Genomic DNA, 12,784 nt, shown 5'->3' with positions numbered 1-12,784 from the left:
GCGATTATTATTATTCTCTGAACAACCTAGATAATTTGATCGCAGATACCAAGCCCTAATTAATTGTTTTCGGCTAGCGCAACTCACTCCTCAGGCGAGTGGCAGATACGTACACGAGGTACAGCGCTAAGCAGACGTTGTCGAAGCGAGACACAAACGATCTATATACGTAGTGCAAAGATCCAACCGTTTATTAATCAGAAACCTCACAATATTATAGATGTAACCAAAGTGCAAGATATCACAGCAAAACTAAATTAGCAAATACGAATATAGCCCACACGCGTTCTTAAGCCAGTGACCACCAGTGTACCAGTGGCCTCAACAGTATCATGAAGGCGAGTTCACATGACATTCAGAATAGGTGAAAAGGAGTTCACAATAGGTGGAAAACGAATACCAAGCAAGTTGTGACAGGTGCGCGTTTTTAACTGAAGCGGCATTTACAGGCTATATTTTACGAACAATGTTTTCTTGTCATTTCATGATAGCGATAACGTGTTTCCGCACTTATTGTCAGCTATCTTGAAGGCGCCAGCCATAGATGCCCCATCAAACGCGAAATGTGACCGTCGGCGTCAGCACGAGTGATGCAAGAAAATCGCGCCATGACGACACATTGTGATCTTATTATGACGTTACATTGCGACGACATGTGACGACACATTGTGACGACACTCTGGCGGCATGTGATATCATTATGACGTCATCATGACGTCACTAGAGGAAGAGGAGGCTTTTGTCGTCTGCTAGGCTCTGCAGCTGCATTTTTATTATTGTTCGCTCGCGTCGCACGGCGCTCCTCCACTTCTAGCTGTATCTTCCTCTTATGATAGCTCTATAAATGGCTGCCAGCACTACAAGAGGTTAAGAAACGTTTACATTTAATGTAATTTCTATACACGCACAGCCATCGCGGTCAGGATCGTTCACCCGAGTTAGTAACGTAGCTCACTGGGCTGCGAGGCGTAAAAATACTTAAGCCTCGACAAGCGAGTTAACGAGAGTCCACGCAGCTTTCTTAGCGGAGCGCGATCAATTTTAGGACTTCTTGGCAAACCTTAGCCTTGTATAAACAGCACTTGAGTTTGACGAAAATTCACACTTCGCTTACAATTATTCTCATCTGGACCTGTGTGCTCAAAACGTTTGCCGAGAAAATAAAAAAACAAGACGGCAGATCCCACGCATTGTGGGAATCGATGTAATGCGAAGCAGCCAGCAAAGAGGTGCATACATCGTCTTGTATGTCATTGAGGAAAATGCGTGTCATGGTTTTCATATTAACTCGTGTTATATATGTTCGTTACACAGTCACGTCGCAAGATACCAATTTCGGTGTATATAAAGCTAGCGAAACGGCCGCCAGCGCGCCATGAGCGTGGCACGTAAGTCATGCTGTACATGACATGCGTGTCATGATTTTCATGTTAACTCGTGTTATTTATGTTCGTTACACAGTCACGTCGCAAGATACCAATTTTGGTGTATATAAATCTAGCGAAACGGCCGCCAGCGCGCCATGAGCGTGGCACGTAAGTCATGCTGTACATGACATGCGTGTCATGATTTTCATGTTAACTCGTGTCATTTATGTTCGTCACACAGTCACGTCGCAAGATACCATTTGGTGTATATCAAGCTAGCGAAACGGCCGCCAGCGCGCCATGAGCGTGGCACGCAAGTCATGCTGTACATGACATGCGTGTCATGACTTCTCATGTTAACTCGTGTTATTTATGTTCGTTACACAGTCACGTCGCAAGATACCAATTTTGGTGTATATAAATCTAGCGAAACGGCCGCCAGCGCGCCATGAGCGTGGCACGTAAGTCATGCTGTACATGACATGCGTGTCATGATTTTCATGTTAACTCGTGTCATTTATGTTCGTCACACAGTCACGTCGCAAGATACCAATTTTGGTGTATATCAAGCTAGCGAAACGGCCGCCAACCCACCACGAGCGTGGCATGTAAATCATGCTGTACATGACATTCGTGTCTTGATTTTCATGTTATGACTTGTCATTTATGTTCGTCATACGGTCATGTTACACCATACCAATTTTGGTGTACATTCGATTAACCAAGCGACCAGGAGAGCACAAAGTTGTAGGCGGCTAGATAGATAGATAGATGTTGTCGTAGTCGTAGTGCGTAACCACTAACCAGTCATAACGCTAGTACCAGATCTTGACCTCCAAGGTGGTGCCGGTGGGAGATTTTTCCTGTGCGTTGTTGAACAATAAAAAATTCGCAGCGAGCGCGTTAACTAAAAGCCGAATTCTTCTGTCTCTCATTCTCCATTAGCAGCCATTGGCATGTTCCAGTAGGAAACGTTCGTAGAAGTAGCAGTGTAAGTGTTAGCTAAAAGCCGACTTCTTCTGTCTCTCATTCTCATTAGCAGCCATTGTTTACCTCGAAGGTAGTGCCTGGTGAAATTTCTCCTGTGCGTGATTAAACAATAAAAATTTTGTTCAAAACGCCGTTGATTGATGAAATAAACCAACGAAAGACGCCAGATGTTTTCTAAAAGCAACACGAAAGAACGCCAGATGTTTCTAAAGCAAAACGAAAAGACGCCAGCTGCTTAACGAAAGACGCCAGATGTTTTCTAAAGCAATGGTTTTCTAAACAATGAAAATTCACAGCGTACATGTAAAACTAAAGTGAGCTGCAAGTCGTCATACCTCATCGAACCTTTAGTATATACGCGCCCGATCTCACGTCGGTGATGTACTGGGCAGAATTCACGGAAGATTCACGGTTTACCGATGAACCTCCGCAGCTTCGCCCATTCATCATCATTCACTCCGTGGATATGCTGTGATTTTTCGGGGGGGGGGGGGTGTAGTGGAATAAGCAATGTGTAAAAAGCGATGTGCAAAACAACAGACAACGAGGCCAAGGAACGTATAGAGGACGTTATTTCTAGCCTTTTGATTGTATTGAAGTAATTGTGATGCGAATGTGATGAAATGGACAAAAAGAAATTTGCCGGCGGCAGTGACCGAACATGCAGCCTAAAGATAACCTGCCTGATATGCTACCAGTTGAGCTCCACGGCGGTCTTCCTCCCGTCAACTTTATTGTGACGCCAGCTGGCAAAAACGTGCTCCCCACTCGCCTTCATTGCTACCAGCGGCGCTTGCTACCACTGCCAGGTTTAAATGCTAAGAAATACCGATAATATGGACAGGAGGATGACCGCCGCTGTCGTTCAATAATTAGAGCATCGGACGCGTTATCCGAAGGTTGCAAGTTTGGTCCGCGCCAGCGGCAAGTTGACTGTTCGTCCACCTTAATTTCTTCACATTTATATCGTAATTTCTGCAATACAGCGATAAGACTACAAAGAACGTCCCTTATACCTTCCTTGGTCTCATTGTCTGCTGCTTTTCATGAAGGTTGTGTTTGAAAAAGAAAAACAAGCCCTTAAATTTCGCTTCTGTTGTGCATGTGTAGCGTTCCACCGGAGGAGAGCGCGTATAGCCGCCAGGAATTTTATACCATCATTATGGGATTTTAGACAGGGGTTTTATACCACTATTTTGAACATGTCTACAAAGCCTTGAGAGCAAGCGTTTTCCTTGTACATTTTTGTTGTGATAGCAATCACATAGACACTCCGATACACTTTTGCCGTCGACGTGCGGTTCTGCATAAAGACCAAGGGTGCTATGCAGGATGGCCCGAGTTTGGCGAAACTCGGTATCTTTCCGAGCTCTGGCGACACCCCCTTTCGAACGAGCTAATAGTACGATAAGGTAAATCCATCCCTCAGCGCACGCTCGTTCCATTGGTTACGATGGAACGCGGCACCACGTCAAGGGCGGTCGAGAAGGTTGAGTGGTGTCGTAAAACTAGAGGCACCTTCTCTCATTTGTTTGTCGTTCCACTGAGTGCAGAAGTGCACCCATGCAGGAAAAGTGGCAGAAAGCTCTACTAACTATATTTTTTATGTGTGCGCGGGCCGTTTGAATTCATTTTCAAGCGTTTAATGTCTGCAGCAAGTATCCTTTAGAATAAGCAGCACCGTGGCCTCCGAGATTAATTCCGACCGTGCGCCTTACAACACCGCGGCTAGAGCTAATCGCCGAGGCCACGTGTATAATCACCATGGTCGGCCTGTACATTCTAGCGCGTTGCTCGGCCGTCGTTCTCTTCTTCATCGTCTGCTCGGTCCCAGAGCACGTGCGCCCGGCTGATTAGCTAATTGGCTGGGCGGTATACCTAGCTAAGTCAGGACCGTGCTATGACGAAGCTGATTAGCCCAAATCTTCCTAAGGTCGAGCTAACTAAGCCACCTCTTACTAAGACCATGCTAATGAAGTCGTGTTAAGCTAAGAACAAGGTAATTGAAGATCATGATAAATGACATGACGCTAATTAGGATCGTGTAATTAAAACCAAGATAATCAAGACCTTACTCGCCGAGATCGTGTTTATTAGGATCATTTTAATTACGAATATGCTAATTACCTCTGCACCTTTCAGGACCTTGCAAATTAAACCTGTGTAATTAATGCCGTGCTAATGAAGACATTATTAGTTATTGTTAATTAACACGACGCTAATTATAACGTGCTGATTAGGATCGTGCACATTAGGATTACGCTAATTACCTCTGTACTATTCAGGACCTTGCGAATTAAAGCTGAGTAATTAAAGGCGCGGTATTTAAAACATTATTAAATAATGCTAATTAACACGATGATAATTAGGACGTGTAATTAAAACATATAATCAAGACCTTACTCGCCGAGGACGTGTTAATTGGGATCGTGCTAATTATTATTGTGCTAATTACATCTGTAATTAATTTACGCCGCGGTAATTAAAACATTAACAATTAAGAAATGACTATTCACTATCATCTTAGTTAGGACCTTCCTAAGCAATAGCACCAATATTGAGACCGAACTGACACGGTGATTAAACCGAAGCAGACCAAGCAGACTGAGCAGACGAGCCACGTAAAAGGTGGAAGAAGTTAGGTGATCACAAGCTCCTCCGATGGCCGAAGCCCTGCACAAGCACTGCAAGCTTAACAAATTATTTTATATGCAAAGAAGCTGCTGAGTAGCGTCTACCGCATGAAACACTTGACAGGCACACCGGCACTATGACAGTCACGAGTTGAACTGGGGCCTTTTCAGAATCAACGAGTTTGTGCCCGAGTTCGCGCGTCAATCAATTTGATTGACAGACGCCCGCGGCGAAGAGCGCGTCCGCCCACCGCGTTCCCTCTTGCCGAGGAGCAGTGCTCACGCAACAACGCCAGCGAGCGGCACGAATAATCTATGAGCTTAATCGCACAGACTATGCACACACACACGAAAAACTAAAGGTTATATCATCACGTGGCTACGGTGCCTCGCATTCAATTTCACCGCTCTCACGACGTACCACTCACAGCTATCAAGCAAGTGCCCCTGGTGGGATTTGCGGCGAGAAATGTTACTGTTACTTGTTTGCGGAGACACTGTTTCTACCGATTCGCTAATTCAAAAAAATGCTCATACGTGTAATGTAAGTATAGCAGTAAACTGTCCATTTATTTATCTGTAATATTCCAGAGAAGCGAAACGAGCTGCACCAGAGTGCTGCGTGGTCGCCCTTGTTGCCTTCGAGAGTGGAAATTTCCATGCACTAGGTGGAACGAAAGAATTTTCCGAAAGAGGACAAACGCCCACGAACACGCCCGTGGGAGGCACGATCATCAGTTGGCAGTAAGATAGCGCGACAATCACGCTGACGTCGCTGCACTGTCAAATTGTTGACTGAGTGGCGGCGCTGACGCGTTCGTAGGCAATATTCCTTTGAAAACCGCCGCAAATGCCGCGCATGCGTTTGTGACGCCATTCTCGTTCTTTTAGCCGTTTTTATCAACGCTTCTATCGCGCGCTCCGCACTGTCTTCCTATCATGACCGTCGTAGGGCGGGCTCGGAGCAAACTCGTGTGCCCGAGAAGCTCGGGCCATCCTGCATAGCACCCCAAGAGCGATAACGCTGCCCCGCGTGTCGTGCATTATTTGTGCGAGTGAAAGCGTGCGAGAGAAGTCCAAGACTGCGGCTCTGGCGTACGGCGAACCCGCTAGACGTCTTCCGAAGGGGGTGGGGAATGTTTCCCGGACAGGTGTGGCTCAGCGGCTCTGGCAGCAGCTGCGCATTTCGACCGGCCGGCACGCTCGCGCTCTACCTACGATGACAGGGATCAGCAGAGTGCTCATACCTTTGTACGTGCGGTGTGCTCTCCCCTCAGTTTGCGCTGAAGCCATACACAGCGCCAGGTGCATTTGCTCATTTCAGCGGTCACGTTTTCTTACGCCAGTGCATCGTCAGCTTATAGCCTGAATTCGTAAAATATTCACGGTAGGCCTCCCTGTACTGTCTTCAATATCATCTAATCGGTTCCGTTGATTACATAACCTTAATGTTATGGTCTTCCTTCAAGTTACTGTTGTCGCCACACAAATGAGCTGTCTCACGCTATTCAAGCCCGTATTTCTTATTTGCGAGTTCCGTAGACTAAAGTGTGGAGAGATTAATGCAGTAAGAACAGCAGCGATAGGGGCAGGCAGCCCGAAGTTACTCAGCGCAGGAAATTCTAAACATCAGAAGAAAAGTGCCTACCCGAAACCTGATTTCTGCCACTGACGTCGCGCATCACTGTCAATGGAATGAGCTTGAAGCGCCTACGTAGGGGAAGCTCGCACGCAATTGTTGCCTCTTTTATCCAATGTACGGACAATATCGTGCTATTACAGAATTTTACTTTTGCTTTAGCGAGATAGCGGGGACTAAGAGAATAGAAATACCTTGCCGACAACATTCAGTGGGGGCTAAGGGAATATAGCGTTACCGTGTCGACAACATTCGTTGCAGACAGCGCATTTTAGTATAGCGGGATAGCGTTTACGTGCCCAAGCTGTGACTGCAGCATCACCTAGCCGAGGATAAATGCGTTAAAAAAGTGAGGAGGACGAGAATGAATAAATGTTTATTGCACGAAAGGGTATCGCGGTGCTGGTGCCGTTTCTACCCTAGGAGGGAGGTCTTCTCATTTCAGGAACACTCTGGCCTTCGTTGCCTCCCTTGCCCTGGCGACGAAAAGTCGCTGTTGGCGCAGGACCTCTCAAAAAAAAAAATGTTGCAGTTGCGTAGCTCGGCTATGCCAGGATAACGTAGCTTTAGTAAAGGTTCAGCTGATTATTCTTAGCTTTCCTGATTGCCTAGGACTACCTTGATTACTGTGCTTACTGCTGCTCCAATGACACACACACAGAAAGCGTATTATGTGGCACATGTACATTCATTTTGCCAGACAACTTCTTCGGGATCCGATAAGTTAAGCTCCTCCGCACTTCTGCGCCGTTGAGCACACTCACAGATATAGAGGGAGTACTGCAAGAGTAGAGCGATTGTATTACTCTCGGCCAGCGTTCTTTAACGCCGTGAGGGAGTAATGGAGATTTAGCCGCGGAACTTACTCTTTCCTTGAGGGCAGAGTAAAAGAGACCGCGAACTCTCTGCTACTCAGATAGACTTCCTAATCCATGGAACTCCCGCCCCGACGTAGCGTGAACAGGGTCGGGAACTCCCTCCTAAGCAGACGGAGTAGAAACTAGCGCGAGCTTCCAGCCGAAGCCGCATAGCGATATATAACTGTCTCTTAACCATAATCCTCCGAGCGTAGACGCCACAGATGTTACTTTAATGTGCAAGTTAATAGTATAGCTTTCAGCAAAAGAAAGTGTTTGTGATCATAAACCTTTGGTTACTGAAACGCCAACAAAGGCAGCTTCGAAGCCTCGAACATCGGCAACTTCTAACGCATCGCTAACTTAGTTTGCGACACAAAATAATTGCCACTGGAATAAGGTAGACACTACAGCATTATTGCAATAAAAAAATAGAGCCGTGAAAAAAACAAAAGAAAACGTCTGGCAGGAGGAATCGAACCTGCCACTCTCAGATTTTCAGTCCAGATCTCTACCACTGCTTCACGCTCTTTTATTTTTTGCTTTATTGCCCATGTTTAGACACGAATTACTTCACAAGCACATAGAATAAATAGCAACAAATGGTGTCCGTCCTACTGGACAGACATTAGTTGTAAAATTCCTTGAGCACTGTCAAGGGTTCCACCCTCGATAGCCACTCAGGTACAAACTCCTGCGTTTTCTTCAATTCAACAAATTTCGACATGCACTCTCGAAAGTACAATCTTGCGGGCCTTGCATCTGCATCGCTTTGAAATGCAGCCATACGGGTCCGCCATGGACAGTGGAGGCCGGTTAACATTATTACGTCTAACGGCAATCCATCCTCATTATCTACTGGGAGAAACCTGATACCATATGGATCTAACGGGAATTCCTTCTCGATTGTCTTTTGTAGTATATCCCAAAGTACACAACCTCCCAGCAATGTAAGAAAACATGGACAATAGTTTCTGGCTTATTACATATAAGGCATTCGGAGCCCCAAGGTAAGAAAAACCACGCTCCTCAAGAAATACCTTGACATGCAATGTGCCTGTGTGAAGCTTAAAAAAGAAGGACTTGGTAGAAGCCGCCACTTGCATTGTTTTAACCCATTTTAGCACGTCCTGCCCTTTGCCTCTACTGTCCATGGCCCTGTACAGAGGGACGCGTAAAATTGCATCACACACATCTTTGTACAGCTTTTTACGTGTCGCTGAGAACAAATACTCATTAGAAAATCTAACACACAAAAAGCGAATACTTAGAATCACCTCCTTGAGATACCCGCAGATTGCGTCATTCATGTGATCTGTACCAAGTACATATCCAGGTAGAGCCCTCATCAGCCTCAGTTGGCACACCGTGCGCTGGAAAGGGTCACTCACATTACGGAAAAAGAAGCTGTATATGATTTGCCGAATGAAAAGACGTGGCAGTCCCAGACGTCCTTTCTTTACTCGTCTAAACAAATTGGTTCGACTGCATCGTTCCCAACTAGAGGCCCACACGAAAACGGCGAATATACGATGAAATTTCTGTATATTTGCCCGTGAACAATGCAATACCTGCATCACGTACCACAGTTTCGACGCGAAAAATAAATTGCAAGCCGTAGCTCTTGTGAACATTACCCTTCGACCTATTCGCTTTCAACTGAATTGCTCTTGCCTGTTCTTGCCAATAGTTATCATTGTCTTTGTAGTATTCGAGCGGTACACCTAGATATTTGGCAGGTGTTGTGCCCCGCAAAGTATTGGAGAAAAAGTCTGGTCTAGATGACCACACTCCGTGCCAAAAACCCAAGCACTTTCCCCAGTTTACCAGACTACCGGTTGCATTGCCAAAACTCTTTATACAGTGATAACCTGTGCAACACTTTGTCGGTGCAACAAACTGCGACATCGTCCGCGTATGCCAGAATTTTGACTTCTGATGCCTGCAACCTAAAGCCGTGAATGCTGCTGTTTTCACTTATTGCCAATCACAGAGATTTTAAGTAGATGCTGAACAATAGAGGGCTAAGCGGGCAGCCCTGACGGACGGATCGCTTTATGTTAATGGGGGCATCCAATGACTTGTTAACTATTAAACGTGTCGTGCAGTTGTGGTATGCCAAAGCTACCCCATCTCTGATTATGGAACCGACATTTACGTAACGTCTCGGAAAGTCTCGCCAAAAATCCACGTGACCTTGTCCGAGCCACGCCGTTCCTTGATGACTTCATTAGGGCGCCGAAGATCGCCAAAACTGCTGACGTCATCGCACGACATCGTCTTTTGGGAAAATTGGGGGACGCTTAAGCTTCGCCTTTAAGAGTTGAACGCGATAGCGATCTCCTGCATCTAGTGCGCACTTCGAACACTACGAGTGTTTAACAGAATGCGCGCACTAAGGTGTGTGCCTTATGTAATGGGTAGCATGCTTTAAACAAGGAGCAATTATGCGCGAGAAACTTTTTCGAAGTTGCGATGCACCCACTACGTGGTCTTAAGGGAATACGCGCAGTAATGCGTGTGCCTTTTGTAATGGGTGGCTGTCTTTAAATCACCAAGTAGTTATGATATTGACATGGTGTGACGCCCGATGGCAATGTACGCTTGTACCACGCAATATTATTGCGATATTACATCTCGTACTGTGACACCTTATACAGGACGCGTATTTTTGGGAAGCATGAAAGTTACTTTCAGCGCAGCTCCAAGCAAAGGAGTGGCTGTGTGGTAGAACACCTGCTTGCCACGCAGACGGCCTGGGTTCGATCCTCACTCGGACCCAACATTTTTATTATTTATTTTATTTGCAGCTTTTTCGATTTTTCGGTCACGGACAAGATGATTTTTCGCTCACAACCAACGGTGCCGACGCCGACGGCGGAATTTCTGCGATACGAGCTCTTTAACGCTGTCGCGTTAAAAAGTGGGCGGATCACGGAAACAGTACTCAACCGCGCGAACTGCAGAAAAGTGTCAGGTGGATACCTACCAACTAGCTCGGTTCTGTTATTCTATGCAGAATGACAGAGCCAGAATGCTTTCCCACCTCTGTAACAGCCCGTGAGGGCTTACAGTATTGTAAATAAATAAAAAATAAATGACTGCAACGCCTCTAAGCCCGGAGGCAGTAGGAACCCACGTAGGGCGCAGAAAGCTTTCAGAGCGCCGGGGAAAGGATCAATACAATCGACTGAGAAGGAATAGAGGGTGGCTTTCGCCTTCCAGTCGTCTTAGGCGCAGGCCTGAGAGACCGTATGCATTCTTAGCAAACCAAGGGCTTTCAGATTTCCATGCCGTTAACGACGTGTTAGGGTAAATGCAACCGTTCCTGTACAGTAAGCCGGGAAGGCTCGGGTTTAAGAACCCACTGTAGAGCCCGAGTCCCATAGTTCGAAAAGCGAACGTGAAATGTCAACGACCCCTTCCTTAGCTGCTCTAGAGGGACAAACTGCCGTTTGCATTATTTCTTCATAAAGAAATGTTCACGTAGGCGTGAATATTCACAGATTAAGGGGGTAACAGCGCGAACACACACCCACAAGAGAGACCACACGGACACAAAAGCGCTGACTGACAACTGGTTTTAATGGCAGAATGGTACACTTATATATGCCAAAGTGAAGCACCAAAGTGAAGCGCTGCAGTCGATGATGCGGTCGGCGAGTTGAGTCAGATGCTCGAGAGTCACGTCGTCCGAGCCAGCGAGTCTCATCCGTGTTGACTGTGGCAGTCTCTGCAAAAACAACTCCCGAAGCAATGGCTGTTGACGCTCCTCTGACGCCTGTACTAGCAGCTGACGCATTCGGTGGAGTAGTTGCGAGGGACGCTGGTCACCGAGCTGTTCATGAGACAAAAGTTGTTGCAGCCTTATCTGTTCGGACACCTCAATACGTTTCAGGACGGTGCTTTTTAGTTCGTCGTAGGCCTCCTTCGATAGAATGGAGGCGAGCACATCGTCTACGGCGTCAGCGATGTCAGGTGGCAGTGCTGCAATGACGTGGAGGTATTTCGACTCCTGCGATGTGATGCGTCGAAGGTGGAAGCGGGCCTCGATTTGGCTGAACCACACCCTGGGGTTTTTGGGCCAGAAATGAGGAAGCGTTAACTCGGAGGCGTTGGTTGTGGTTGAGCTTGAAGTGCCTTCCTCGTCTGACATGGCTGCTGCTTTTACATACGTCCGGGTCACCACTTTGTAGCGTACTCGCCCCACGGAGGAGCGCGAAGAAGACACACACACTCCTCGAAGTTTGGGATAAGAACTAGCTTATTTTGCAAGAAAAACAGGCTTCGAAAGCGCCAACACAAAGGGGCGTGGCTGCTTATCTCCCGCGGCACGCCGGTGATAACGTGAGGCATGTTGGCCGCGTATGCGCCGTACGCCGCTGTATACGAATTGGTCTGCGCACACAAATAAAGATTATCGCGGTCACCAGCATCAACGCCCGCTACAGCCTGAAATTTCTGGCTACCTGAGCAAAATGGTGTGCTCGACTGCGTAACGTCTTGCGATTTATGTATTCTACGTGGATTTGTGAATATCGGTACGCTGAGATTTATTGACTTATGAGAGAGTTTAGGGACCGACGAATTTGCAAGTGGCCTGGGCACATGCGCAGAAGCCACTTTCGGGCTCTTGCGTTCACGTTGACCCAAGACCCAAAAATCGAAAACTAGCGTAGGTCATATGAGGTTTCGTGGCTGCGGCTGCCCCAGAAACCTCTCAGGGACGAGAGCAAGACAGACCAGGAACCATTTAGATGCGAAGCAGCTTTTGGCGGAGTTGAATCCAGTGGTGGTGGTGTGCGGCGTGACCACCCTTACTGCGCATGCGCAAACACTCCCCTCACACCTCTTCTCCACTCTCCCGCTCTCCACTCCCCCTCTTCGTTTAGATAAAATGCTCGCGTTAGGTCGTACACACGCTCAGTTACTGCGCCGGCTGCACCGTTGTCATGAGTTCCAACGTCAACGTCGGCGCCAGTTGCAGTAATACCTTAACATCTGCCAAGATTGCGAAGCGGGCGGAGCAGCGGAAGGCTCGACGCGCCGAAGCGCAACGTAAACATCGGCAAGCGGAGCCCGAGCTCTGGGATAGGGAAGCCCAGCGCAAACAGCAATGTCGGCGGGAAATGCTACGGATGAAACGCGGGCTCTGCCGAAACGCTGCTTCGCATCGCCTCATGGTCCCCTTTAGCGGGAGATGGTGTAATTTTTACTATCCCCAAGCCTCGCCCGCAACTGCCCGCTGCCAGCGCCTGCAGAGCGCGTGCTGTGAGAGCGCCCCGTCGTCATTGTTCT

At 47.3% G+C, this 12,784-nt stretch overlaps 1 protein-coding gene across 1 annotated transcript; it reads right to left on the bottom strand.

The window, feature by feature from the left end:
• Positions 1-11,112: 11,112 nt before the first annotated feature.
• LOC119378378 (uncharacterized) lies at positions 11,113-11,642 on the bottom strand (the record flags this gene model as incomplete). Its single annotated transcript, XM_037647542.1, has 1 exon — positions 11,113-11,642. A coding segment is annotated over exon 1 (530 nt), but the record flags the coding sequence as incomplete, so codon positions are not given.
• Between the last annotated feature and the right edge of the window lie 1,142 nt (positions 11,643-12,784).

This window comes from Rhipicephalus sanguineus, unplaced genomic scaffold (genome assembly GCF_013339695.2).
Source record: "Rhipicephalus sanguineus isolate Rsan-2018 unplaced genomic scaffold, BIME_Rsan_1.4 Seq810, whole genome shotgun sequence".
Lineage (NCBI taxonomy): Eukaryota > Metazoa > Arthropoda > Arachnida > Ixodida > Ixodidae > Rhipicephalus > Rhipicephalus sanguineus.
Note: the sequence above shows the minus strand (reverse complement) of the source record. Positions and strands in the feature narration are given on the sequence as shown.